The 27776-nt window shown below is 41.1% G+C and overlaps 2 protein-coding genes across 3 annotated transcripts; one reads left to right on the plus strand and one right to left on the minus strand.

Annotated features, from left to right (window-relative positions):
• Positions 1–58: 58 nt before the first annotated feature.
• timm13 (translocase of inner mitochondrial membrane 13 homolog (yeast)) lies at positions 59–1931 on the minus strand. Its single transcript, XM_032573082.1, has 3 exons — positions 1700–1931; positions 1411–1479; positions 59–618 (listed from the first exon to the last, which is right to left on the minus strand). Exons 1-3 carry the CDS (start codon positions 1817–1819, stop codon positions 520–522), a joined length of 288 nt encoding a protein of 95 aa, XP_032428973.1. The 5' UTR covers positions 1820–1931; the 3' UTR covers positions 59–519.
• Positions 1932–8234: 6303 nt separating this feature from the next.
• enc3 (ectodermal-neural cortex 3) lies at positions 8235–20673 on the plus strand. 2 transcript variants are annotated; one of them, XM_032571320.1, is made up of 3 exons: positions 8235–8514; positions 9899–10933; positions 11017–11763. In XM_032571320.1, exons 2-3 carry the CDS (start codon positions 9911–9913, stop codon positions 11761–11763), a joined length of 1770 nt encoding a protein of 589 aa, XP_032427211.1. In that variant the 5' UTR covers positions 8235–8514; positions 9899–9910. The 2 variants fall into 2 exon arrangements, with proteins under 2 accessions (XP_032427211.1, XP_032427212.1); XM_032571321.1 differs by lacking the exon at positions 8235–8514 and adding an exon at positions 19456–20673 and having other exon boundaries at positions 9911–10933; positions 11017–11789.
• Positions 20674–27776: the final 7103 nt, after the last annotated feature.

The raw sequence follows: 27776 nt of genomic DNA on the forward strand, positions 1-27776 counted from the left end.
GTAGCTGCAGGCAAAATGCATAACTAGAGGGGAAATCAATTAAAAAGATGCATAGATATTGAGTGGCATTTGTGATTTATAGAGTGTAAATGCATAAGTTCTAGGAGGGGATTTAACAGGGTTTTACAGGGTCTATCTGCAGGCTTCACCAGTGTGGCTTCATTTTCTTCTGTTTTTTCTTCAATGTACCCTTGTTAGCATGTAATGTGTTTCTGTCCAGTCCGATCATTTTTCCAGTTAAACAACAACCTTTGCACCATCTGTTACTGCATTTATTACATATAACAGGAATAATTAAACTATATTGGCAAACTTTTCCTCAAAAGTAAAAATAAAGATGTCCACAAGGATTCTGTTACGGGTCAGTGTCCACAGGCCTCATCTGTCTATGATAGTGACAGACGAGGGGGTGTTGTGCTGCTGACGTTGTACACCTGCTCCAGTGCGGCACTGTGCTGGTCCTCATTCTAGCAGCAGCGACCCGACAAAGAGAAGGAGGTAGCGTGTTTTGAAGTTCTTTCACATTCGAGCTCGTTCTCTCTGCAGCCTGGAGTTGTATGTTCGGGACACGGTGTTCCAGGCGTCCATATATCTGTCCATGCACATGGCGATGCATTTCTGAGAGGGGAAAAAAGAAAGAAAACAGGTGCAGCATCTTGTAAGAGAGATGTTTAAGTTCTGTTTTTAAAGGGCAAAGAAAGCCCTTAGATTTATTGTTATCAATATTGAATTCCTTTGACAGACATATATTGCAAAGAAGGTTGCTATTTGAAATATTGTGCAGCACTAGTTGTTATGACAAAGAAAAAAAAAGCTCAACTTTTAATTATTGCATTATTATGTATCAAATGAATTGTTCAGATCAGGTTTATTTCTCGGATTTCTTTTGTCCGACGGTCATGTCTGAAATTGAACGTTTCAGTGTAATGTCAGGAGTCAGTGATTAATCAATTAATGGATTAACTTATTGTTACAATGTGTATTGAAAATAAGACACAGTATGTGATTACTACACGTAGTACATAATTACACATTACATTATTTTATGTAATGTATAGTTACATTTGCAACTTCTTTAAAATCCTTCTAAATGTTTAATTAAAAAAAATACTTATTAAAATGTGATATTCATAAGGATTAGTTTAATGAACCTTAAACATCAACTACAAATTTGACGCTTTGAGATAATTTCTATGCTCTTGCGGTCCCCCTATCAGCTTGGTTAGCTTGCATAAGCAGAGCAGATATAGAAATAACCAAAGGCACATGGCAGATATTACACGGTTACATCGCGATCATAACTACATCATCTAAACGAAACAAAAAAAAAACATACAAAAAGTTCATACAAACTTCTGAGTCGGTGAGGGCTGTAATAAAGAAAACTTTGGCCATCTCTAAAACTCATACCTGTTCAGAATTGTCCAATGAGCTTCCAGGCTTTCCTATACACTTCTTGAAGCATTTATCAGTCATTCTCTGAAGCATAAAAACAGTGGTCATTGTAACACTTTACAGGCATTCGGAGTGGGTAACACAAGCAAACTTGTATTAAAACCAGTGATTATTTTAAAACATTCTTTTCTATACTAGCTGACAAATTATCGGCTGTATCAAACTATATTTGCAGTGGCAATCACACGTAACACACAGCTTAACTGTATCTTGTTAGCTTAGCATCAAAGATCCATTGGTTTACCTGCAGGAGCTCCTGAGCGTTAGCCACCGCGATTTGGACCTTAACCTGCTCCATGATGGTCCCGGCGTCTATTTTACCACCGGACCCTCCTGCTGAGAAGTCTGACCCGAACCCGTCCATCTCTACTTCAGATACTTTATTAAGCTGGTTTGCGGCCACACGTGCAGACTACAGCTGCAAGGTTTCATACAGTTTCCAGTGCCCTTGACAAAGAAGGAAGACGCTAGACGTCATTTCCGTCAAAAAATTTACTCTGCATCATGGGAAATGGAGTTCTGTAAATAGACTCAAAGTAACATTCCTCTTTCAGTAATTCAATATTTGTCTTATTTATACCTATCAGCTGTAAAAAAAAAAAAAAAAAAAAAAAGACAAAAAATAAAATCTTTCTAATTGAAAAAAAAAAAAAAAAAAAAAAAAAAATATATATATATATATATATATATATATATATATATATATATATATAATTTTAAATTGAAGCTTTTAAGCCATGAAAAGGAAGCTAGCAGAGTCATCCCAAATGGTGGCACCTTTTGATAGCAGCCATTTGGCTCGCTGCCCAGGACACAGCTCTTAGAGGATATCCCAAAAAATAGTGAGTATTATTTGTTTATAATAATTTATAATATTATTTGTTTATAATAATAAATTCTGTTTGAATTTATTTCTGAGATAAATAAATTCTGTTTGAATTTATTTCTTGGTTAAAACAGTGTTTCCCTACCCTGGTCCATAAAGCACACTGCCCTGCCTGCTTTAAATCAGGGGTCTTCAAATCCAGGCCTTGAGTGTGTCCCTTGGTCTAACACACATGAATCAAATGGCTGAATTACCTCCTCAGGACGCAGTCAAGTTTTCCTGAGTCCTGCGGATGCTGCTGACTTCAGGAGTGTATTATCGCTTGAAACATCAGAAAACATTATAATATTCTTTAAAGATGGTGTTACGAAGCCATAAGGTTTTCTGTAATGTTTGAATTCTAGAATGTATATACAGTATATGATCCTTTGTCTGTGAAATATTTGTTACCTGTTGGGTGTGTCCTTGTAGTGGCCATCTTGGAACCCTGGTAAGGAAGAGGCCCGCCTCAAATCCAGTTCTTTTTTAGAAGGAGCTGTGATGGATGTTTGATTGGCTGGTGGTAAATTGAGAAGGTGGGAATAACCAGTATATAGGTGGACTACTGGCTGTAGCAGAGACTGACTGATGGGAAAGCTGCCATTTGGAACTGTGCTATGATGCTGGAGGCCTAATAAACCAGCTTTGTTTATTGCACAGCCAAGTTTGCTGATTTCTTTCCATCCACACTACACCTCTCAGTGTAACAGATGGTAAAGTACTGTATTAAAAATCAGTTAACAAGCAGCTAAAGTTCAAAGAAAAGGTTGGAAATGGTTCAGAAATCCTTTAGACATATTGCTGAAGATGACTTTTAATAATTCTAAAACTCAAGACTTTTGTCAGTAAAGACTTAAAAGTGGGACTAATTTGTGTTAACAGTTTTTTAATGATTATTGTTTGTTCTATACAGTCAGAAGGTCCAGAGATTAACAAAGTTTTCTGTATGGGTAGTTATGAGTTGGTCTAAATCTCAAACCCTCATCATGTACATGCGTTATTGGACATTTACCACAAGGTGGAGACACACTCCACACTGCCAAATCAGAGCAAAAAAGCTAATCAGAGCATTTTTCTAAATGTTGTACCAACAAATACTGCTGTATTGTTCACAAAACATTGATATTTTTATTGCCTTCTTAGGGATGCTACCTTTAACCCACTGCAAACATCTATGAACTGAGTTTAAACATTGTTGGTTTAGCATAGAAAACCCTTTATCTTTTATTTGGGATAAAGGCAAGACAGTTTAACACCAATATTTCCACAATTCATTGAAGGATCTCTAAATATTCAACATTCTTTAATGATTTGAACCTTTTATTTGTTCATTGCTGAGACCTTTGGAGGGAAGATGACCCCTATAAAGACTCCACGCCTTATGTTTCAGACGTTGACCTCAGTGGGAAGACCACCTGGCTTGAGTGAACAAACATGTGGCGCAGTGAGCCCTTTGGCAACAATAAAGTAACGGTTACTGTTCTCCAAACGGACAGTGGTGAACTGAAGACTCCTAGGGGCATTAGGGGATAATTGTGGGGGGTCTGATGAGTGGCGGGCCTCCCTTTGAGGATTTAATGAACAGTTACACAATGCTTGTATAGAGGAACAAGCACAGAGCCCACAGAAGGTTTTGGCTGGTGGAGGGGGAGGGTCATAGAGCAGCAAAATGAATTAACCCGAGATTATAATCATGAGTTCATTATTCTAATCTCTTTAAAATCTTAATCTCCTTCAGGCACTCTTGTGTGTATGAAAGCATTTGGTCCAGTCAGCTTTCAGACAAGGCTCCAGTGAGGCCAGGCGGCCACGGTTATGAAAATATATATTACAAGAGTATGTGGTTACTGATGCTGAGCTTTGAAGTTACACCCTGACTGTCGCTAGGGACCTCCAAGTGTGAAGCAGTGCAATGCTTGCATAATGATTCATACCCCTTGTTTTTATTTTTTTTAGATTTTGCCCTGCTATAATCAGAAACAGCAATGCGTTTTGTAAGGATTTTATCTGATCGAATATGACAAAGTAGGGCACAGTTATGAAGATAAATGATGTGTTCTGTTAAAAGTTTTTACAAATACATTTCTTACATCTGCATTCAAGCTTCACAAGCAAATTACACCACTAAGTCTTGTGAGGTCTGCTTCAATCAGCTTTCCACAAATTTGCTCATTTTTCTGTTCGCAAAATAGCTTAAACTCAGACCTAATTTAAGCTTTGGCATCCTTGAACATTTCTTGCCACAGATTCATAGCTGGATTTAGGTCTCGATTTTTACTCGTCTGCTCAAATACAACCATGTATATTAAAGTTAACCATTCTAATTTAACTCTATTTTAGGGGATGTTCTTTTGCAGAGAAGTGCATCTCTAACCTCTGCCTGAAGTATTTTTCAGCATCTAACAATTTTTTTCAGCTTTTTCCTGTATTTAGCTGTATCCTTCTTTACATCATTGCTGCTTTCTTGTTTCCACTAGAGAAAGTGGAAACATGATCATGCTGCCATAATGTTACACTATGCAGCTGATGTGTATTCAAGCTGATATGTGATGTTAGTTTTCTGCCAAACTGTGAAAGTTCAATTTTGATCCTATATGACATGGCAGTTCTTTTGCTGGATCCCCTATATTGACTTGTGGCAAAAAGTAAAAGACTTATGACTTTCTTTCAGTAATGGTTTTTCTATGGCCTCTTTTCCATAAATGGCAGATTTGTAGAGCTGTGGACCACTCGCTCCTCCAGAGTTAGCATTTTATTATTTGACTTTACTTACTCTAGTCTGTATTAGGTTCGAAATACTAACGGATGTCTCACTTTTAATATTCGTATTCATAAAGAAATGCAAACAATATGTTTAATTTCTCAGTTATGCATGACCTTGTGTTTGTCTCATAAAATCACACTAAAATAATGAGGATAGTGGTTGTAATGCAACAGAATGGGGGACAACTCAAAGGTATGAGTACTTTTGCATGACTGCATAATAATTTGACATGACTACCACTGAAATGGAATCTATCATTGTGAAAACACTGAGAAGCAGAGTATGAAAAAGGAGATTACTGAAAAACAGACATGCTCTCATCCACACAAACTGTGACAGCTGAGGAACAGCAGCAGCTTTGAAGCTTCAGAAGCAGCTGCTGAGTGACAGTAAGGGAGCGAGGAGCTCATAGAGGGGAAGGGGAAACCTGAGAAGTGTGGAATCTACTCTGCAAGTTGGGGTCCTGCTGCAGAGGGTCACTCAGTTTAGTACAAAAAAAAAAAAAACAGGGTCTCCCGAAATGTATGTTCATTAAATAAGCAAATAATTATTATTTTTTGCTTTGAAGTGTTTTAATGACTGGTCAAAACGTGAAAAACAGGTACTGCAAATGACATGAACAATGACTGTGCTCCTTCAGTAAACCATAGCAGCAGGTTGCACAATAGAGGAACTGGCGCACCTAAATACAGCTTTTCTCTCATGACATTAAATACACTTGTGGACAAGTTCAGGCATATCCCAACAGAGATAACTTTAATTTTTCAAATTCCTAAAGAAATCTGTCACTAAAAACATTCAGGGAAATCGGACACACCTTTTTATTTTGAAATGCACTTTGCAACATAAACACAAGCTTCTGTTGTTCAGTGTTGATTCTTGATTTCTTTGTATGTGCAGGCTGAATTTGATGGATTACAAGTTGGCGTAACTTTTTCTTCTGGGAGCCTGCCTGAAATGCAGGGACATTCTTTAAAAAATTCTTTTAAAACCTCACAAGCACTCAGATCCTGCAGAAAATGTTGGGAATTTCACTAAAGAAGCAATTTGAGGCGCCTCAGAAAAGCTTAACCTGCAATCATATGATCATTGAGACTGTTGGTTAGGCCTGTGTGGAGTTAGTTGAGCTGATGAGTGCAAGCAATCCTAATGTCCATTTTAGAGCTTAAGTTAAAATGCGAAAAGTAATCTGAGATTCTGTTTTTTTGCAAAATTACAAGATGACAGACATCTAGGACGTAGAATCACATGAAACTGTATTTGCCACCCTTACAGAGGATTTCAAAGGGGACAAAGAAACCAACAAAACATTACGTGAACATATAAAGTGCAAAATGTTTTGGGAAACATTCCTTGGAATGAGACAAAAGTTGAACTTTCTGAAAGGCGTCCGTCCTTTCATATCTGTCGCAACTCTGAAACATTTCAAGCATTTCAGAAAAAGAACATCATACCCACAATCACCCCTGGTGGTGGTAGAGTAGTAACCTGGGTTGGTCCTCTCCGTCAGGACTTGGATTTCCGGAAGTAACTAGTGGAATCATGATTGCTGAAGTACACTAGGGTTATGTAACAATAAATACATACCTTGGAGTGCCCAAAAAAAAAGACACATCTGACTGATATGCACTATAATCAAAAAACCCTCCAATGTGTTGGAATAAAAGCATTTCTTCAAAGAATAGTGGGTCAACATTTCTCCAAATCAATGGATAAGACTCAACACTTGCAGTTGTTGCGAGCAAAGGTAACACACCAAGTTACTAGACTCAGAGGTGCAATACATTTTTCATGTAAGGGCGAGGGTGATTGTTTGATCAGCATTTGATGATTTGAAATCTGCAGGTATAACAAAAAAGGAAAAACTACAAGGGGGCAAGTTCAACTTTTATGTCTAACAATATTTTGCATCTTTCACACTGGGACCACAGTAGTTTTTGTATTCAAAACCATTTTTAAGCGATCACTAAGAGTTTTTTTCTTGGGAGTGTGCAGCTTTGATGTATCATTCAGGTGTTGAAACTTGGTTTAACAATGTAAATAAAGAACAATCTAGCTTGTAACTGGAAAAACCTGAATAATTTAGTCAGTGTTTCTGTGCGTTAGATGTCTTTGGAGTGTCATATGTATGATCAAGAGACTCATTACTTTGTAATGCAAGCCAGGATTTCAGCACATTTCAAAGACAGTATTGTGCTTGGTTTCTTATTGAGCACTTTGTGTCTTATTTGCTTTATAGTCTTTGTAGGTAAAAATGTTGCAGCTTTGACAAAGGAAGCATGCAGGAATTTACAAAAAGCAAATCATGAAACTAAAAATGATTGGTAAACAACATAAACTTGTGACACATTTCACTATTGACACGACACAAAATGTCCTAAAAGAAGACTTTTAGACTTTTTTTTCAAAGCAATTTACTTAATTTCTGTGAAATTTTGAAGAAGGTGTCTGCAACTTGTGTTTATGACACAAGTATGGCTATCAAACCTTTCTCTTTCTAACATTGACACACTGTGACTGTTTTTATGTGTAGGGGAAATAAAAAGTTGCCCAAATATAGGCAGTATGTATTTGAAGAATGACCCTAATAAGAAATGTAAGTCAGGAATCAGGATGCGAGGATAGCTAAAATGCCTTTGAACTTAGAGTATTAGGATCCACAAACTTGAACTCTGAGACTATTCAGTCATAGCATATAGTTGAAACTATATATTTACATACACTATATAAAAATACACATAACCTATTATAATGACAAAAATAATCTGATTAAACCAAAACGGGTTGGGAGCATCACGTGTGTCTGTTTTGATGCAGAGCATTTGTGAAATGTAGCAGAAATGTAAAAAAAAAACAAAATTAATCTTAAAACCTCATGCAGAATGTTAAAGGTTGAACACAAACGAGTCTTGGTAACAGAGTCAGCGCTTTGGAAGGAATGGCCATCACATTTTCAGTTCCGCTCCAAGTTCAATAAAGTTACTGTCAAAGTCAGCTTAAGCACCCAATGACAGGTGTTTTTGGCTGATTTATTGCAGCGCTTTTGTGACAAAAAGGAATGAATACAAAGGAAGGCTTTCCAGTGGAGGCGGCAGCTGATTGGCCAGCTGCAGCGAGGTGGGCGGAGTCAGAGCAGTTCCTACGCTACCGTTGCTCTTTCTCTCGGTTCAGACTCGCTGCCTGTCGGGCTTCCACCGCCGTCCTCGGAGCTACTAACTTTTCACGTTGTTCCTACGCGGACACACTCCAGGTTTTTAGAACAAACAAATGGCCCGTCCGTCTTCACCGTCTTCTAGCCGTTTAGTGTGGGATTTCGTTGTGAATTTAAGAAGCAGATTTGTCTGAATTGCGGCGCAACTTCAGAGAGATCGAAGACGAAGTTGTAGCCGAGATAAAGGAATCTGGATCGGCCCTTCTGCTCGTGTCAACGGTAAGCTTCAAGACGCTTAATATTTACCTTAAATACAGAATTATGCTCATTTGGCGTTCCTCTATGCCCATAAAAGTGTGCGTTTGGATGGGGATTGGCTTTGGGCTGTAATTCGGGACGCTTTGATGTCTGTTGTAAAGCAGCAGCAGCAGCAGCCTGGATGTTTTTTGGACTGCTGCTAACTTAGGAGGAAAGTTGAGCGCATGGTGATCTGCTGACCAGAGTTTCCCCATTTACTGCACAAAACCCAGTTGGGTTTCACTCAGAGTCCCTCCAAGGAAGTCCGGCCTTTTCAGCCGGAGTGAATAGTCGACTTAAATTTATCCACTTTGAAACAAAAGGAGCCTTTAAGCGGAAGACATTTATTTGGTCGCTTTCAAGCAGAGTGCAGCCTTTATGAAGCCTGGACTTTTTTTTCCCTCTAGGAGGTAATTACCATAATAAAGGTGCGACGATTCAGCTGTAGCATATTATTCAAAATATTTCTGTGAGTGAGCTGTAATTCTGGCTCCTCAAATGGCCTGGAATAGGTTTCTGTTTAAATGTGTTTTAGTCTGGTTATATAATTTGGTCCCGAAGGAGCTGGTTTGAGGTGTCACTTCAAATGTGGGCTTTAAAGCTTCGCCTTTGGCACCATTTTGCATGTGATCCAGCTGAGGAACGGAACAAGCATGCAGGAATTCATCTGGTGACTCAGTCCTCAATTGTTTATAGGGGCAGTGAGATGTGAATCAGGATAGCACGCCCAGGTGTTTCTACTTTAGCTTACTGTAATTGCACTGAAAGACAAGTCAATGTAGGTCATTTTACAGTTTTCTTTTCGTCTTTGAGGTCTGACTGCGTTGTATGTTTTATTGATTTTACATTGTAAATCTCTGTGGCATGCGGTGTACTCACTGGGAGTGTTTCTTATCTCATCTCCTTTCATCTTTCTTTACAGTCTGAAGTTCATTTTCGTTCAGCTGATGCAAGGGTTTTATTTTTGAACAATCATTCATCATCTACTGGGGTTATTCATATATATATAGCAAGGAAGTAATGGTCACAGAGTTCTGGTGTAGGGAAAGATAAGATTATCCTACTTATGCATCCGTCCATTTGTTTGTGCAGCCTTCTGTTTGTCTGCCCGTTCATTTGTCCGTCCAGCACTATCCACTTATTATCCAAATATTTATTTGTCCAATTATTTGTTTTTCCATTTATCATTCCATCCAGTATTTAATTTTTTGTTTATCAACCAATGTGTCAATTCTTCTGTATTTTCTTCCTTTGGATTTTACGTCTTGCTCAGTATAAGCCAAACAAAAAATGCTATAAAAATCCAAATAAGTTGGCCGCTTTGATGCAGTTTATTGAAATTTTTTCTACTGTCTTTTGTTGCCAGGTCAAAGTCAAGATGTCTGTAAGCAACCACGAAAACCGGAAGTCACGCTCCAGCTCCGGCTCCATGAACATCCAGCTTTTTCACAAGACGTCGCATGCCGACAGCCTGTTGACTCAGCTCAACCTGCTGCGCAAGCGAAGAGTCTTCACCGACGTCGTGCTGAAAGCCGGCAACCGCTCCTTCCCATGCCACCGGGCAGTTCTGGCCTCCTGTAGCCGCTACTTTGAGGCCATGTTCAGCGGGGGGCTCAGGGAGAGTCGGGATGCTGACGTCAACTTTCACGACTCTCTCCACCCGGAAGTACTGGAGCTGTTGCTTGACTACGCCTACTCGGCCCGGGTCATCATCAATGAGGAGAACGCGGAGTCACTGCTGGAAGCTGGGGACATGCTTCAGTTCCACGACATCCGGGACGCAGCGGCAGAGTTCCTAGAGAAGAACCTCCATCCGTCTAATTGTCTCGGGATGATGCTTCTGTCGGACGCCCACCAGTGTCAGAGGCTGTATGAGCTGTCATGGAGAATGTGCCTGGCAAACTTTGCAACTCTCTTCAGAACAGAGGACTTCCTCAGCCTGCCCAAAGATAAAGTCCAGGAGCTGATCCTCAGTGAGGAGCTGGAGGTGGAGGACGAGAGCCTGGTGTACGAGGCTGTCATTGACTGGGTGAAGGCGGACATGGAGCGGCGGCACAGTGAGTTGCCTGATCTGCTGCGGTGTGTGCGCCTGGCCCTGTTGCCAGAGTCATATCTGCTGAAGAACGTCGCTTCGGAGGAGTTGGTGATGTGCCACAAGGTGGGCCGGGAGATCGTAGAAGACGCAGTGCGGTGCAAGATGAGGATCCTCCAGAACGACGGCATTGTGACGGGGTTCTGTGCGCGGCCCAGAAAAGTGAGCCAGGCCTTGTTGCTTCTTGGGGGACAGACATTCATGTGTGACAAAGTCTACATGATTGACAACAAAACCAAGGAGATCACACCCAAAACAGACATCCCAAGCCCCAGGAAGGAGTGCAGTGCTTGTGCCATTGGTTGTAAGGTATGTGTGTAATCTAAACTGCAGTAAATCCATTTTGTAGTATGTCTTCGACTTGAATTTATGTTATATCTCTTGTTCTCCAGGTTTATGTTACTGGAGGCCGCGGCTCTGAGAACGGAGCCTCTAAGGATGTCTGGGTCTACGACACGTTGCACGATGAGTGGTCAAAAGCAGCGCCAATGCTTGTGGCCAGATTCGGACATGGTTCCGCAGAGCTTGACCACGTGCTGTACGTAGTGGGAGGACACACGTCGCTGGCGGGATCCTTCCCTGCGTCTCCGTCCGTGTCTCTAAAACAAGTCGAACAGTACGACCCGCAGAGCAACAAGTGGACCCTGGTCGCCCCGCTGAGGGAAGGCGTGAGCAATGCCGCGGTGGTCGGTGCCAAAAACAAACTCTTTGCTTTCGGAGGCACCAGTGTGAACAGAGACAAATACCCCAAGGTGCAGTGCTTCGACCCCTGCCAGAACCGGTGGTCCGTACCCGCCGCCTGTCCTCAGCTGTGGCGGTACACGGCAGCGGCCGTTGTCGGCAACCACGTCGTCGTAATCGGAGGCGACACGGAGTTCTCGGCCAGCTCTGCGTACCGCTTCAACAGCGAGACGTATCAGTGGTCGAAGTTCGGTGATGTCACGGCCAAACGCATCAGCTGTCACGCGGTGGCATCAGGGAACAGGCTGTATGTGGTTGGAGGGTACTTTGGGGCTCAGAGGTGTAAGACGCTAGACTGTTACGATCCATCATCAGACTCCTGGGACAGTGTGACCAGTGTGCCATACTCACTCATTCCTACTGCCTTCGTCAGCACATGGAAGTACCTGCCGTCTTAGACACACAGGCTCTGCAACTTTTCTAAGTGAGTAATTGTAGCTTCCATTAACTTGTAAAAGTCTTTAGTCATACTGAATTTCTTTATGCCTAACTTCTAAGGAGTCATATTATCTTGCAGTCTTCTACAGAAGGTTTGACTCCTTGGAAGCAAATTAAACATTGGTGTTGGTTTCAAACTTTAGCTGCAGTGTAAAGAGCATAAATCAGCTTCTGCCACCTTGTTAGATTCTGTGCCTGGGTGAGTTCCACTTTGAACCTGAGGCGGCCACTTTAAAGCCGCAAACTGTTTTGCAGGTTGCCAGGGGTTACGGCTGTTAAAGATTATCTAAGTGCCGGGTGTTGGACAAACATGTTGGAGTTTATGGGGCAGAAAGAATGTCAGCGGCGCTGCTAATTACAAAGCCAGGACTGTAAGCTGAGGCCTCCGTCACAGAGTGGAGTGAGGTGTAGAGTCGGCCGATCAGGTCTGTGCTTGTGTGGATGGGAGAGTTAAGTGAGGCAGCTTGATCCGCAGGGGTCAGGGTTGCCTGATGGACAAGCTGTTGTTAGACAGTGACTGAAAGCAGGTGGAAGAGGCGATCTGTCATTAGAAGTGCCCTCTGGATGCGTTCAGAAACAGATTTTTTTGTAAGATCATATGTCGCTGTCACTTCATCCACATAAAAATATTGCAGATGTCTGCTTATTTATACATTGAATTATAGGATTAGAATGTGTTGACAGGGCAATCTGTTCTCTTCGAAGGATAAACAGCAGTTCAGAGGTCTTTTTATAGCTTCAGGGACACTGCAAGGGAGGAGGCAATGCCCCGTCACCAGGATATGGAAATATAATTTACTCATATCACACCAGACTGCTTTAGGAATTGAGCAGCTCAATCTGCCTCATGAAAGGACAGGCGGCAAATTTCATACTTTTGACATGTCTCTCAGTATTTGCAGAGAGAGCTTAAGGAGGGGCCTAGTTGCTGAAATGAGAAGAGGAAAGGCTGAATGATGTTGGAGCTAGGCCATTTTAATGCACCCTAAGGTGGTAGAGTAAGTTTTGGGCTATATGTCATGTGACCTGGTTTGCGAGCTGAATTTAGCATTTATTCAATCAATAATCAAAACAAAAACAGTTCAGCCAGCTAGTTATGCAACAGCAGGGACTCCTGCACTTCATTTTATTGTTTTGTTGTCCAACTTTTTGAAGTAGCTTTATATAATACGTTGCCATGGCTACATACCCAAGTAGTGAAGAGTTTTTAGAGAAATCTCACAAAATACCAGGGAGAGAAGACAAATCAAATCACGGCAGTAAACTCAAAAGTGACATTTTCTGAGTTCAATAATCTGTAGTGATTAGTTTCTGTATTAGAAATTAGCTGAAAAAGATATGCTGTGTTTTTATTGTAAAATCACTAAAACATTAAAATAATATAAAATGATCTGTAGTGATTAGTTTCTGTATTAGAAATTAGCTAAAAAAAAGATATACTGTGTTTTAAAATCACTAAAAATAATATAAAATTAAAATGAGATTTCCTAAAGAAGTTTAAATATAAGTAAAAATTCAAACTGCTGTATCAGATGTTTAGAAAATATAATTGAATCTCATCAAAAAAATGTCCAGTGAAAGTTCACCAGGTTATAAAACATTCCAGCTTATTAAAACTTAATGATGCATCAAAGATTTTTGATTTGAGAATTAACTTTCCTTGTGTTTGTTAAAAAGCACAAGGTGTTTGAATGATTTTAAGACAAGACATTTTCTATGGGAAAATTAGTTAAGAGGTAAAACTGTTTTAAATATAGGAAGACACGGCGCACAAATGCTGAATGTTGTAGACGTTGAATAGTTAAAATGGGACAAAGTTCAAGCAGTGTTGTAGAACAATGAATTGTGAAAATGTCACATATTTTATGCATATCTTTCCTAAACATTACTAGAAAATTCACAGATTCAAAAAAATTATTTTTAAAAGTCAACAGACTAAATTCAACAGTGAATTCAGTAAAAGTTTACCTGAGATTTGTAAGTCCTTTTTTCTTCTAATAGACTCTAAACAGTCTCCAGTTTTGGAGGAGTTTTAGGAGGAAGCAAGTAATGAGCAAAGGGCTTAGGCGTGGCTGGTGTGTACAGTAAACAGCTGGAGACGGTGGAGCTGGGGGCTTAGCATTATGCAGCTGCTGGTATAGGGGCTGCTGTAGCCATGGTAGTGGAGGGATTTTTGGTTTTTCTTTTTGTAGAGCCATGACGGAGACAGACATCCTGACTGTAAAAGATCAAGGCAGCAAAAACTTGTGAATTCTCAGTTACACCAACCAGCCCACTGCTGCTGACGACATGTATGCCTAATTAAAGCAGAGCTGGGAGGAGGGGGGTAAAAAAAAAAAAAAAAAGCTCCAGTTTCTGGCCCATCAAGTCAAACTTCTTTCTTCACGTGTCCTGTGTCTCTCTACCTGAGACCTTGGAGCCTGAAGGAGAACAGGTGATATGACTGTTGTTATGGAGGGTTAATGCCTTCTCAGACCTCAGTTAGGAGTTTTCAGAGTTGAGTCATAACTAGTTACATGTGTTCAGTTACATTTACTTTAGTAAGTTTTTGGAGTATTTTTACGATGCTGTACTTTTTTACTTTTGAGTATTTTTATTATGAAGTATCAATACTCTTACTAGAGTAAAAGGAGGAACTTCACCAAATGAAGAAGAAACTTGATTTAACCAAAAATTAGCCAAAATAAATTCTTCAGTTTTTGTTAGTGAAAGATACTGATTTTGGGAAAAAAAAAAAATTCTTTTGCATGATTTTGTTAGTTTGAAGTTTCTGATCAGTTAGTACTTGAGTAGCCTTTTCATTAAATACTTTTTTACACGAGTATTTTCTTGGACAGCTACTTTTACTTGATTAGAATATGTTGAGGTAGTGCTACTCTTCCTTGAATACAATTTTTGTGTGTCCTACCCACCTCAAGTAGTTTCATATGTGACCCAGCCTGAAGTCATAACCTTCAGAAGGTTGTCTGGGATGGAGGAACCTCATTAGCATATAAGGAAAACATAAAATCATCTCAAAGTAGGAGAAAAAGTGAAGTGTGAGTAAGACCAGCAGGAGCATAAAGCATATTCTGCACAGATTGGCAGCTGAGTCTAATCTTGCCTAAAAATAAATTTCTCCAGAGGCTGTCAACATTCAGCTAGAGTTAGAGAGAAAACAAAGTGTGTGAGTGTGTGTGTGTTCCCTTCCCTTTTAGGTTTGTTGCAGCTGAAAACCACCAGTCAGCTGTTCAAGCATTCACTGGTAGTATTGTTGGTTTTTACGCAGTAGTAAAAACCACTTGTTTTCCACTCTTACTACCCTCAGACTCGCTCACACGGGCCGGCACATTGCTGACATCGCTGGTTGCTTAAAGAGCCAGCCGACCCAGTTCTAATGCAGCAGGAATGTAGGTGTGGTCTGCGTTCCCGTTAGTCCACGTTTGTTAATGTGGTCGCGTGGTGCGTGTTGGATTGTTGTGCCCTGCTCCTTTTGGTCGCCACCTACTGTATTTCTTTGCCTTGTGCTCTTCCATTAGATGTGGCAGACCGCAGACTCGGAGCAGCGAGCCAGAAGCTGCTGCTGATGGAAAAGTATTTGTAACCATTTAAACAGTGAGGTTTGTCTTTATGGTCAAGACAGGAGTAAACAGCTCTGATCCCCATCAGCAAAAATCTCAACCTCTCTTTCACCCTTAACCTTTATTCTCCATTGAAAGTATTTAGTAGTCACAGCGACTATCATGACATCTAGTTTGATGCATAGAAAGTTGTGTAATATGCAGATTTATGTGCTTAAAGACTTAAATACTTAGCTGCTCCCAAGAATAAGGGGCTTGTAACTCCATCTGAATAAGACGTCAACGTCTCCTCTGATGGCAGATGGATGATGAGTGCTAGAGCCGTGGCTGAATTATAAATTTGGCTCATAATGTTTTTTCATCGGACCAGCGAAGTATTACATTAACCACAAATTCATTCATTACAATCAATACAAGAATAAGCTTTACAAATGGCAGTAGCTTAGCCAATCAGAGGCCTCGTTCAAAACGTGATCTGGATGACTAAACATGTAATTTATAGAAAAGGAATACAAGAATCAAGGAGAATGTTTTGATAATTTTGCAGTCGACGCAAATGGACGCTATGCATGTGGAGAGTTAAAATAATTTTCTCTGACCTCTGAAATCTTTGGGATGAGTTGAAATGGACTGCAGAAGCAAGAAACTCCCTCAAAAGAGCTTGGTAAAGGCTTTTGTTTTATTTTTATCCTTCCAGCAAGCAATGCCTGTTATCTATTTTAAAGGTTTCTTTCCCAGCCCTATCACTCCCTTCTACCAGACCCCAAAGACGCGCACACACATATACACCCGCCTCTTTTAGCCGAATCGCTCCTGAAGTTGGCAGCTCTCTGTGGCAGGGTACACCTGCAGAGGTCGGGGGGCCGCGGTGGGACTTGTTGGCGGGCTTGGACAGCTGCTGTAAAATGGAAAGGTCGCATCAGGATCGGGGAGGAGGAGCGCAGGGGCCCCCAGTCACTCAATACTAATGTTTTATTAATGCCTCGCTGTGAGGGCCACCAGGAACACGAGCTGAAAGGAGCTTTTATTGCGGCATCTGCGTACGACAACGACTCCCTCTACCACCTCAGCTCAGATACACACTTCTCCTGCGGTCCCTCGAGTAATCAGTTCGCCACATTACAGCCCCTCGGCACGGCCGGCCGCATTAGCATAAACCTAATGGAGGTTTTATTGGCCTTTTCTCCATGCCGAGGGTAACAAAAAGGTAAAGGAAAGGCGACGTTTGAAATGGCTGAATAATCACCCAGACTAATTAGATTACAGCCATAAAAAGAGACGAGCTGTCATACAGTTCCAGCGGCCTCTTCAGAGAACCAGCTGAGGCAGGATGGAGCGACTGGCTGTCTGGTAATTAATCAGAGGAGCACATTCAGTCCCACAGATCATCTTTGTCCCAGCTTTAACATTCCTGTTCGCTGCAGAATCCTCAATGAGACTCATGGAGATGAAGCAAAGTCTAGTCTTGTGAGGGCCATTGCAGGATGGACTTCTTGGTGGTCATTATTAAACCCAGAACAGGCCGCTAAAGAAGGAGGACTGGGCTTTACTTTGGGACTTTACGGCTAACCAGGCTTTTGGTGGGCACAGGTGTGGTCTGTGGCATTAAACCACGATAAAAGGGGAGTGGACAAAAGTTAAAATCTCGATTCAGTTTTAGCAAGTTCATGATTTTTACTGTCCAAGTCGAAATCAACATTTCTTTAAAACGTGTTTTAGCTGCAGACACGAGGCTCTAAAGACAATCAGGCAGCTGGTGATCATTTTAATATTAATAATAGCTTGAGATGTGGGTGAAAGGGGATGTGTGTAAACGATCCAGCTCAGGGCTGCATGTTATCGACCTTGACATGTAACATTAGAGGAAGTGTGTGTGAGACAGAGTGAAGCTCATTGCTGGTGGGGGAAGGATCTGTTGTTGTTGCTGAGGCTTGACGTGGGAACGATGAGGTTCGCATGAAGCATTGGTAAGTTTGTCGATTACAGCTTGCATCCAAAAGTAGGACGACACACAAAAGGTCTTTGCCAAAGATGTTGACTCTTCAGAGTGCTAGATATATTTCTGAAAGATTCAGTGGAAGGAAAAAGTGTGGTTGACAAATAATTGTAATAAAATCTATTGTTTTTTGTTTTGTTTAGAAATTGGTCAAATTAAATTTTTAGATGGACATCAAAGTTTTACTTTTTGAACTGAAATGCATAAATGATATTTCAGTTTGTCTATGAAGAGCTCAATATAGACCAAAGTTCATTTGTGTCCAGTGGTTGATAACTCCACTCCTCATTCAGCTGCATCAGCAGCAGCTTTTAACGTCTGCATCCAAGCTCATCTACATGAAAAAGGAGTAGCGTTTTGTTTGTTTTTGTTTTACATTACAGCTCTGTGGGATCAGCAGTACCTCCTTGTTTCCCCAGAAGCTTCAGTTTGTGTCGTGGCGAATATTGCTTCAGCACCACCTCCAGTTACATCTCAGGAAGGCAGATTGATGGATCGATGGATATCATTCAGGATCTGGAAATGGATAAATTTGAATTTCGTGAAAGATTTCAGATGTCGGTTTTGACAAAGCTTTGTTCTGCTGACACTAATCTTGGCTGACTTTAGATTTTTCTTAGTGAACTGTTATGTAAGAACAGTATTCAGAGTGTTGGTTTGTAGCCTTCTTCCTGTGGGTGGTCTGTACTTATTTACACTCTGAACAGAGGTATCGTCTGTCAGAAGGGAATTTAAAATTGGAAACATGGAGTTGCAGCCGAGTGAACAACCCTTTGCTTTAATTTATGTTTGCACACAGACTAAGGGGAAAATGCACATCCATCTCCATAAACGTAACGTCTGCAACGTTTTGCAGTCGTTTTGATTTTAATCCATAAAATTAGTAACCTTTTTACTCAGTGCTTTGGGCTTAGGGTGAAATCCAAAGCAGCAAACGGAGATTGCATGTTTAGCCTGGAGTGGTACAGGAGTACAGGCTGAGTAGGAGCTGTGTCACGGTGAGTCAGACCCTGTATTGCACTACCTACGCTCCCTGTCCAATATCAGCTCTGATGCATGCTGATAGCACTCGCCTTTTTTGTGTTTGCTGTCTTAAAATGTCCCAGTGGATTAGTTTCCCCCTATCGAATCTTTCAGGATTCTTGCTCTGTCTTCTGCATAATAGCGCACTTCATTATATAAAACCAAAAATATTGCAACGTCTGTTTGTACTGAATGTTCACATCCTTTGTGAAGAATCAAACAGGTTTCTGCTTTGAGGCATTCTAATGTTCAGATTATTTGTCTTCGATCTCTGAAAGTATGCCTCAGACTTGTTTGCACCCTGTTGCTGTTCCAGCAGCTTTTACCTGAATCCAACTGTTGTGCCTCAGGCTGATTATTCACAACTCCAACAGTCCTGCGTAGCACATGGATGCTTTCTGTAATGCCAGCTGTGACAATGAGAGCTTACCAAAATAACCCTCTGCCTGCTGCAGAGCACTGATGTTTAAGCCTGTAACTTGCAGTGCAAAGAGCAGAGCAGAGCTATCATCAGAAACATGCAAATCAGAAGCAAACACCATGATGCAGTTTCTCTGCAACCCCTTCCACCCCCCCAGATATCCAGGGAAACATTCCTTCATGTTAGCAGGCGTGGTAAATTAGACGCAGAGTTATCTGGGGTTGCACAGAAAGCCTGCGATGAGGGTTTCAAAAGAACTCATTATGGCGTTTGTCGTGAAAAATGCTACTTCCATGTGCAGGAATTTGGAGAATGGTACTTTAAGAAGGCGATTTGCTGTTTGAACTTTTATCTGAAGAAAGCAGATGGGTTTTTTTGGAATTAGTTTCTTATTTGAATGCAGAGAAGCTTATTTTCAAAGTCGGGTTCTCTTTGTTCAAACCTTGAAGTATTATACATTACTGGGCCGAGCGCCGTAATCCCACATAACAGGACAACTCTGGTTAAATGTGAGGAGTTAATAACACTTTGTGGGTAAACCCGATAAAATGGCATGGTGATAAGCTGATGAAGACTTCGCCTTGCCCAGCGTTCAACCACAGCAGAGTTCACAGGACCTAAACATTAATCTCCCTCTTTTCTGTTCCCCCAGATGCGCTGCGGTGTCTGGTATGCAGGCATATGTCTCTCTGCTGGCTCCAAAGAGGAGAAGAAGGGGTTTGTGTCTTCTCGTTGGGGCTTCTGATGAGTCTGCAGAGGAGCAGAGGCCTGGAAACAGCCCAGAGACTGAGAGTCTGCCCCCCCCCCCCCCCCCCCCCCCCCCCCACCTGATCTGTTTACTCTGACTTCTTGTGTAATTTTCTCATGGAAGCAGTCTGAGCAGGAGCGGTTGCCATGATTACTCCAGAGGACCTTGCAGTCATCTCTGCTCCTTCTCTGTCCTCCTCCTGGGACAAATAAGCTACTATGACCGGACCGGACCCGTTCTGGTCCTTTTATAGTTTTATGGACATGATGTTTTACAGTGAAGCTCTCTCTCCCTTTCGCCTGACACGTTTACTCAGGTGTGTGTTATTTCCCCTCTCGCGGGGCTGAATTGGACCTCCCCTCAGCCGGCCGTGCGGTGAAGGAAGCAAGTCGTTTGTGAAAGTGTATTATTTTGTGCACAGAAATATTCTTCCTTTCTGTATTTTTAGACTTTGGATTCGGGCTTCCCTCAATTTTGGTGAGCTAAATTTGTACTCTGCTCTGCAACTGAAAAAAGTAACAAGCTTGCGGGAGAGAATGTTGAAGGAGATACTTATCTGATTCAGTTCTTTTTTGTTTTTGTCTCAGGGTTTTGTTTTTGTTTTTTTTTACTTGTTCAAAGAAGGGTTACGTCTTCCTCTATTGTCCTTTTCTTTAGTTTTTGTGAATGTAATATATACAAGTTGCATTGTTTTTGACTCTTACAGAGGTCAAAAATGGAAAAGAAATATAGCGAAATCTTTAACTTTAGTGATATTTTGCATTTGAATAAAAGCTAAGTGTCTCCTTTGTAGTTAGCTCTGTAGTTCTTTTTAAAAAATATTTCTATGTACATTTTTTAGAACTCTTTTGTGTGTATAGTTTGTACATTAGTTTTGTAATTATTAATATGTAGATATCTTTTTTTATTTGCACAAAGAAATCTTCCAGTGGTCTTAATTTTGTATCTTGGTCTTAACCCAGCTTGGGTAGTGTGAGTAATTGAAGCCTTTTTGTAGCACATTTTCGCGTCTTCTTCTTCCACGTTCGCACACTGTGCAAGTCGCCAATGTATCTATTTGTCTGTTCTACCAATATGTATACTGATACAACCTGTCAATAAACCTGTTTTTGCTGAAAACAATGTGCTGTTTTTCCTTTATGCACCTGAAACTCATACATGCATTTAAACAAGTTGGTATAAAATCTATTGTTGGAAAGTACTTTTTATAGCAATTTACATTCACTATAATTATTTATACCTTCAAATAATCTGGGAGGGTCCAGATGAGGATGTCACATCTGAAAGTTGCAGGCCGCCCAACCTTGAGGCCTGGAATCGAAGTCCATGCTGGTAGTATAATGAAATGTCTGAGAAGTTTTGTTTTTTTCCTCCATGCATTTGACCCATGTAATGCATTGCTTAGCAACTTTCCTTAAGCTCCTTTTCTTCATATCAAAGCTGGTTTTTGATCTTTACAAAGATCATAAACCAAAGTGACGAACCACCAAGCCATCAAAACCAGAGCAAACGTTCTTCCAGTGAGAATGAGCTTCAAATCGAAGCAACAGGTGATTTTAGTGATGTTTTCTCCAATAGCCAAGCAAGAGTCAGTAGTTTGGGCCCCTAAAAGCGGAAAAGTCCAGACAGTTCTAATGTTTAAATCACAGCAAGACCCCCAGTAATGTTTAGCGCCAAGTCTGCTGGTGAATACTGCCTGGTTGAAGTGCTTCTGAGGCTTCGAATTCATCTTAATTTTTCTGCCCAATACCAGGAAAAATATAAAGATCAGAATCTCCAGGTGGACAAACCTGAGATAAATGTTAAATTACATTAGGTCATATTTTCAAAATTAGACCCCAGCCTGAGATTCAAACTCAGGACTTAGTTGTAAGACTAATGCTTGTAACTGCACCATCGTATATCCCAAATCAAATCTCAAAAACAAAAATATCAGTGCAAATTACGTAAAGTCTTTGTTAACATGCAACGGGTGACATAACTCATAAACGGTTATTTCAAAGGCTGCCGAAAACCCTCAAAGAGGGTTCCTAATTGGATATCAACAAAAGGCGGCTCTGAAAAGTTTCGCTTGGCGGCCATGACATCATGCCAGTAACAGGCTCTGTCCAGTCAAGCATGTGGGTGAATCTGGGCCAGTTGGAGTACAAGGGATTCATCAGAAGGTTAATTTATGCATTTTTTAAACACAATGCAGACAAACATAAAAGATGAAACACCCGTATCTCTGAAAAGGAGACCTGGCACAGTACAGCCGGACGAGTGGCCTCACAGCGACTCCTATTGTGATGCAAAATGTGCAAACCAGGCTATTTGAAACGTCCCTTGAACACAACACAATTAAAGCTCAGCGCATAAATAGACATTACAAAGTCGGACAGAGACAAAAGAACAGACGGCCAAAACAGCAACAAAAGTGGAGGGACGGGCTGGGGAGGTGACCAAACTGCCATAACAATCTGGATTTTGGATCAGAGGATTTGCAAGGTGTCTGGGGGTGTACGTGTGTGTGTGTGTGGATAGAAATCTATGGTCCGTGTGTCTGAAGTTTTGAGGGCATTTGTATTTTTCCTTTATGTGGTTTTGAGGTAGTCTGTGCGTGAAGTGGATGGTAGCAGGGGGTGGGAGGGAGCTGCGTGGCTTCTCGTAAACCTACAAGAAAAGAGGCAGTGAGTTGGAACAGACAAGGACGCTGCTCTGGACCTTTATAGCCAAACATTGGCGTGTGTCTCCTGGCCTGAGACCCCCAGCTGGGCTCTCTGGCCGGTGCTGACTGGAACAAAGGCGCAGTGATGAGGCGAGAATCGACCTCCTCTCACCTAATCCCCCGGGGGGCCCTATGGTTTGTTCTGACGGCCAGCTTAAGATTCCCTGCTGCGTACGGATCGATCAATACGAACCGTCTGGCCTCTTCAGATCTGATCTGACTCACACCATGATCTCTCTCACAGTATAATCAAGAACATCTGTCGCTGCATGTATTTACTCAACTGTAGATATTGAGGTAAGGAGGGTTGGATTTAGAGTTGGAATTAGGGTTGGAAAGAGGGTTGAAATTGGGATTGGTTGGAAGGAGGGTTATAGGACGGTTGAAATCTGGGTTACAATCAGAGTTGGAGGAAGGGTTGGAAGGAGAGATGGAAGGAGAGATCCAATCAGGGTTGGAATTATGGTTAAAATTGGGATTGGAATCAGGGTTGGAAAGGGGTTGCAATATGTGTTAGAAGGAGTGTGTAGATTAATATTGGAAACAGGGTTGGGATTAGGCTTGGGATGAGAGTTGAAGTAGTAGTTGGATGGAGAACACAAAGGATGGTTGGAATTAGGGTTCCAAACCCTGATGCCAACCCTAATTCCAACTATAATTACAATCATCCTTCCCATCCTGATTCCAATTCAGCTTACAAAACTAACTCTTGTTCCAACCCTCCTTCCTTCCAGTATTAGTATTTCAGCTAGCTTTAGCTTTTTGGCTCATTTTAACTGTGGTGAATGTACAGTTTAGTTTTGTAAACAGTGTTCTGCACAAATTTCTAATACTCTTTGGGTGGGATCTTTGCATTGACTGAAAGTTTTCACTTCTCTTCCATAATTTTTCTATTAAATTTTTTATGCACCCATAAAAACCTCACAGATACTGACTGAAAGTATCATGGACATTAACTACACTGAACATTTGAAATGGCTGATTTAAGCCCCATTCAATCTGAAAAATTGTAATCAAATATTCTTTCCTATTTCCTATTATTAATGTTTAATGGTAAGAGCTTTGGAAATCGGGTCACCTTTAACTAATTTATCCCTCACAGTGACAAAATATTTGACATGTTTACATTTTAATGCAGAATTTACAATCATAACTTAATTTATTTTCAAAGTCGTATGCTCTTTGTTATTATGATTTGACAGAGTGAAACTTGAAAAATGGTAGCTGCATCCAAGTGTTTGACTGAAAACACCAGCAGGAGCCTCTTCATAAAAATTGCAGAGGATGTGAGAGAAGCCTTCAATCTGACTCTTACATAAACCTCTCTTGCTGCAAAGCTCAGCAAACATCAAACCTTCTCCCCCCACATGCTGCTTTATTTCTCACGTTCAAACATCTCCTCTCTTTATTCTACGTTTCAACCTCCAACAGAAAACACAGCAGGTTTGATTAGGCTTTGAAAAACATCCACATATAACGCAGCAATATTGTCTTTCTGTTCCTTTTCTCTTCCCCAAGCAGTGTCACATGTATCTTCACATCTTCTTGCCCACTCCCTCACCCCTCGTCTCCCCTCGTCTGTGGATATCTTGCTTGGCAGCGGCTCTGAGGTTTCAGAGCTGACTGGTGAAGCAGACGAGGAGTAAACACAGTGAGAGACAAACGGACAGTCAGACTGTGTAAACGAAGAGGCTGGCTCATCGCTACTGTCCGAGGAATAGACGTGTACGTCTGAGGAAGGAGAGGGGGGATGGGTGGGCTCACAGGAGCTGACAGGTCCTGGAGGCCTGGAGCTGATATTTTAAATGTGAACCCAATGAAGACTGAGGCACAGGCGGCGTGTTGTGTCTGAAATGTATTTTCTTTCACACTTGACTGCCTCTGGAAGATGCTGCTGTGTATTATTGGCTGAAATGTGAAGCTTACATCAGTCATATATGGTATGTCATATTGATTCAAGACTTTTTAGAAAGAGTTTGTTGATGGGGTTTTTTTTCAGGGAGAAATAATTACACCTCATACCACCTTAGTGATTTGGAAAAACTGGAATTAAGTGTGCAGGCTCGAATTTATCATACATTTTCTCTTTTCAATAAAGTTTTTTAGGTAGAGTTGAAGTTCGTTTTATCCATTTCAGAACTGGCTTTTATGTTCCTCCTACTTAAACAATAATTTATTTCTAAAGTTTCACTATCTGATCCTAGTATAATTTGCCAGATTTTTATTTAATAATCTCCGCTTTTGATTAAGACTAAGGAAACTATTTTTTGTTTTTCAATGTTACTGTAACAACTTCCAGTTTGAACCCTAAGGCGAACTGGCACAGAAACTGTTTGTTTGCTTTTGAGAAGCTGAGTTCAACTGCAAGGCATCAAAACAAAGATGAACTCTGAAGCATCAGCTCCCAGATTGTCAAATCCATTGTGCATTTTCCAGAGCCAAAACACTCTTGTCCTCTGCTATCGACTCTGCAGTTTACAGGGTAATTATTGCATTGTGTAAACAGCTATTTCAGGGTCTGAGTCTTGGCAAGCCTCAAAGCTCCCTCTCGCTCTTATCACAGAGAACCCAGCTCTCCACTTCTCTTTGAGTCAAAGGTTCTCACTGCAGATCTAGTCAGAAACAGAGAATGTGAAAAATAAAAGAGCTGCTCTTTACACGGCACCATCCATTTGGCTTACATTTCCGTACTTAAATCAAATGAGCAAGACTTTCTTGGCGGTTAGTTTTAATCAGCGAAAGTCTTATTTTCTTTTACTGTGTGAAATTTTGAGCAACTTGGACAAGTGAAAGGAGCCTCATGCCTAAAATGCTATCTTCAGCAAAATCTCAATATCAGAAGAAACCTGCAAAGACTTGATGAAATTCAAAAGAGAAAGTTTTATAAACCAACAGAAAGCCTGAAGAAAATTCAGGACATGTCCTCTCAAGACACTTTTAAAAAATTAAGTATTCAATTCAAAAGAGTGCACAGTGGCGCAGTTGGTAGCACTGTTGCCTTGCAGCAAGAAGGTCCTGAGTTCGATTCCTGGCCAGGGGTCTTTCTGGACGGAGTTTGCATGCGTGGGTTCTCTCCGGGTACTCCGGCTTCCTCCCACAGTCCAAAAACATGATTTCTAAATTCTCCCTAGGTGTGTGTGTGCATGATTGACCCATGTAATGCATTGACCCATGTAGTGCGCAGACAGACTGGTGACCTGTCCAGGGTGTTCCCCGCCTCTCGCCCGGAACGTTAGCTGGAGATAGGCACCAGCACCTCCCGACCCCACTAGTGACAAGGGTGTAAGAAAATGGATGGATGGAAGTATTCAATTCAATTATGATTAACATAATGTTGGAAATGTACCCTATTCTGTCTGATAATTTCACCAAATTGAATCATCATTCAGTAGAGAGAACTGATCCGAGCACTTAGCCCTGTGGCACTCCACAAGTAACTCTGGAGGTTTTAATATTAAACATATTAATGTGTTAAGATCGACCCAGTCAAAGTCCAGACCTGAATTTTGGAAATCAATGATTAAAAATTGTCTTTCAAAGAAGATTTTCTTCCAATTTGACTGAGCTTTTTTTACACAGAAGAATTGCCTTTGCAAGGCGCTTATAACCTGTGTTGCTCCTGTTTTTGACCGTAAGAATGATTGTGTCGGTCTCTGACTGAAAAACATTTTCTGAAATCCTTCTTCTTTTCCTTCTCAAACAAAGGGAGAGGAAACCATCTGTAATCTGTGCTTTCTTTGGATGAGGAGCCGTGGTGATACTCGGTCACGTCACAAAGTCAACACCAGGATGGTTTCATTCAGGGGAAAAGCACACAAAGGCTTCGGCCGTTGACTGAGTGCGATGAGCAAAGACTGCGGGCCGAGCAGAGCCGAGCCAGCGGACATTCCAGGCGAGCCGGGCATACTTGGAATCCTGTGGTACAAAGGGACACATTTCTCTTCCTCTTTGTCACTAAAAACCCCCATAAACTCCTTTGTTCTTTGGGAGAATGGATATCTTTTTATAGATGTATAATTGCTGCCTCCTCTGGCATTCATTAATAAAACAGAAATTAAATCCCAGTTGAGTTGAAGAGAGGCTTGAGGAGGGAGTGATGGTGGAGACTGGAATGGTATGGAAGCTGCCTGAGGGCAAAACACAGCAACATTTTCTCTCTCTCTCCATCTATCTAAAGTCAAGTATGTCTTTCTATCTTCACAAGGATTTTGCATTGACTTCCATTCATTTTTCAGTAATTTTTATTGTCTAAACATATGACCCCAAAACACCACATATCCTTATGGGGCCGGACTTAGAGCCCCATAAGTATTTATTGGAAAAATTAGCTTCATAAAGGTGAAGCTAATTTTCACCTTTATGAAAAGGTGAAAATTACACAAATGTATTTATATTTCTTCCATTTATTTCAGTAATTGTAATTCTTAGGTAACTGTTAGGTAATTCCCCTTAACCAAAGTGGGATCTGTCAAATTAGGACCAGGATTGATTTCCAATGAAATAAATCATATTTCATAGGAAATATGAAATATGATTTATTTCATATTTCTTCAGAAGCCCATCAGGCTTCAGAAGGTTCATAATATTGGAGAAAATGTTGCAAATATGCAATAATGACAAGTACACGCACACACACACACGGCACTAATAAACTCTTCACATTCCCAATGAACAGCTCTTGGCTCCAAACACACCATCCAGAGCCTTGTTTGAAGCTGGAGTGTGACAGATGTAAGCCTTCCCTCTGGCCTATACACACTCTGCAGAAAATCAAACCAAACTGAATTATGAAAATAAGCCAAACGCAGGAAAGAAATTGTGTGTGTGTGTTTATTGGAGGGGGTGGGGGACCCCCGTCTGTCGAGCCAGTTTTCGGTTGACCACCACGGATGGGATGTGACACCGAGGATGAATAATACAATAGAGAGATGCAGCTCAGACGTGTCAGCAGCATCTGTCTCTGTCTGGGGCTGACGTGTGTCATCCTCCCTCCTCATTCAGAGTGCGGCGCAGAGGCTTGCAAAAAACTAATGAAGCAAGCACATGCTGTATTAACACACACACACACACCGTCTTTGATCATACTCGCATACAGAGGAGGTTAAACTGTGCAGCACAGGTCAGACTGAATGAGGAGAGAAGCTGCCATGTGGCCTCTTTGTGAACACTTCAGGTTCCTATATCTGCCCCAGAGTGTCATTTTGTTCTTGATGCACAAAAGATTAGGGACTGAGATCAGCTACGTTAAGATAGAGCAAAAATACTGAATGATTTATCAGACTGGAGGGAAAAGCCAGTTGTTGCCGGGTGTTTTGTTCACGGTGGTAAGCGACCTGAGGAGGAGTTTGTTAAATGCTCCATTTGGTCGAGAGCCACAGAAGAACAATTAGAAAACGCAGAATAAAAAATAGAAACTGAGGAGGAGGAAGAGGAGGAACTGAGGAAGACATTTTCTGCATCCAAACAATAGTCTTCCTTTTTGTTGTTGAACCAGTTCTGGAGCAGGTTCCAGTAGATG

This window comes from Xiphophorus hellerii, chromosome 9, assembly GCF_003331165.1.
Source record: "Xiphophorus hellerii strain 12219 chromosome 9, Xiphophorus_hellerii-4.1, whole genome shotgun sequence".
Lineage (NCBI taxonomy): Eukaryota > Metazoa > Chordata > Actinopteri > Cyprinodontiformes > Poeciliidae > Xiphophorus > Xiphophorus hellerii.

What these genes read in the sequence shown, in the direction of transcription:
- timm13 (XM_032573082.1), bottom strand. Translation starts at nt 1,819, where the DNA reads ATGGACGGGTTCGGGTCAGACTTCTCAGCAGGAGGGTCCGGTGGTAAA. An exon ending in ACGCTCAGGAGCTCCTGCAG is followed by an intron (nt 1,480 to 1,699) that starts GTAAACCAATGG and finishes TTTATGCTTCAG; the next exon opens with AGAATGACTGATAAATGCTT. An exon ending in CATTGGACAATTCTGAACAG is followed by an intron (nt 619 to 1,410) that starts GTATGAGTTTTA and finishes TTCCCCTCTCAG; the next exon opens with AAATGCATCGCCATGTGCAT.
- enc3 (XM_032571320.1), top strand. Translation starts at nt 9,911, where the DNA reads ATGTCTGTAAGCAACCACGAAAACCGGAAGTCACGCTCCAGCTCCGGC. An exon ending in CTTGTGCCATTGGTTGTAAG is followed by an intron (nt 10,934 to 11,016) that starts GTATGTGTGTAA and finishes CTTGTTCTCCAG; the next exon opens with GTTTATGTTACTGGAGGCCG.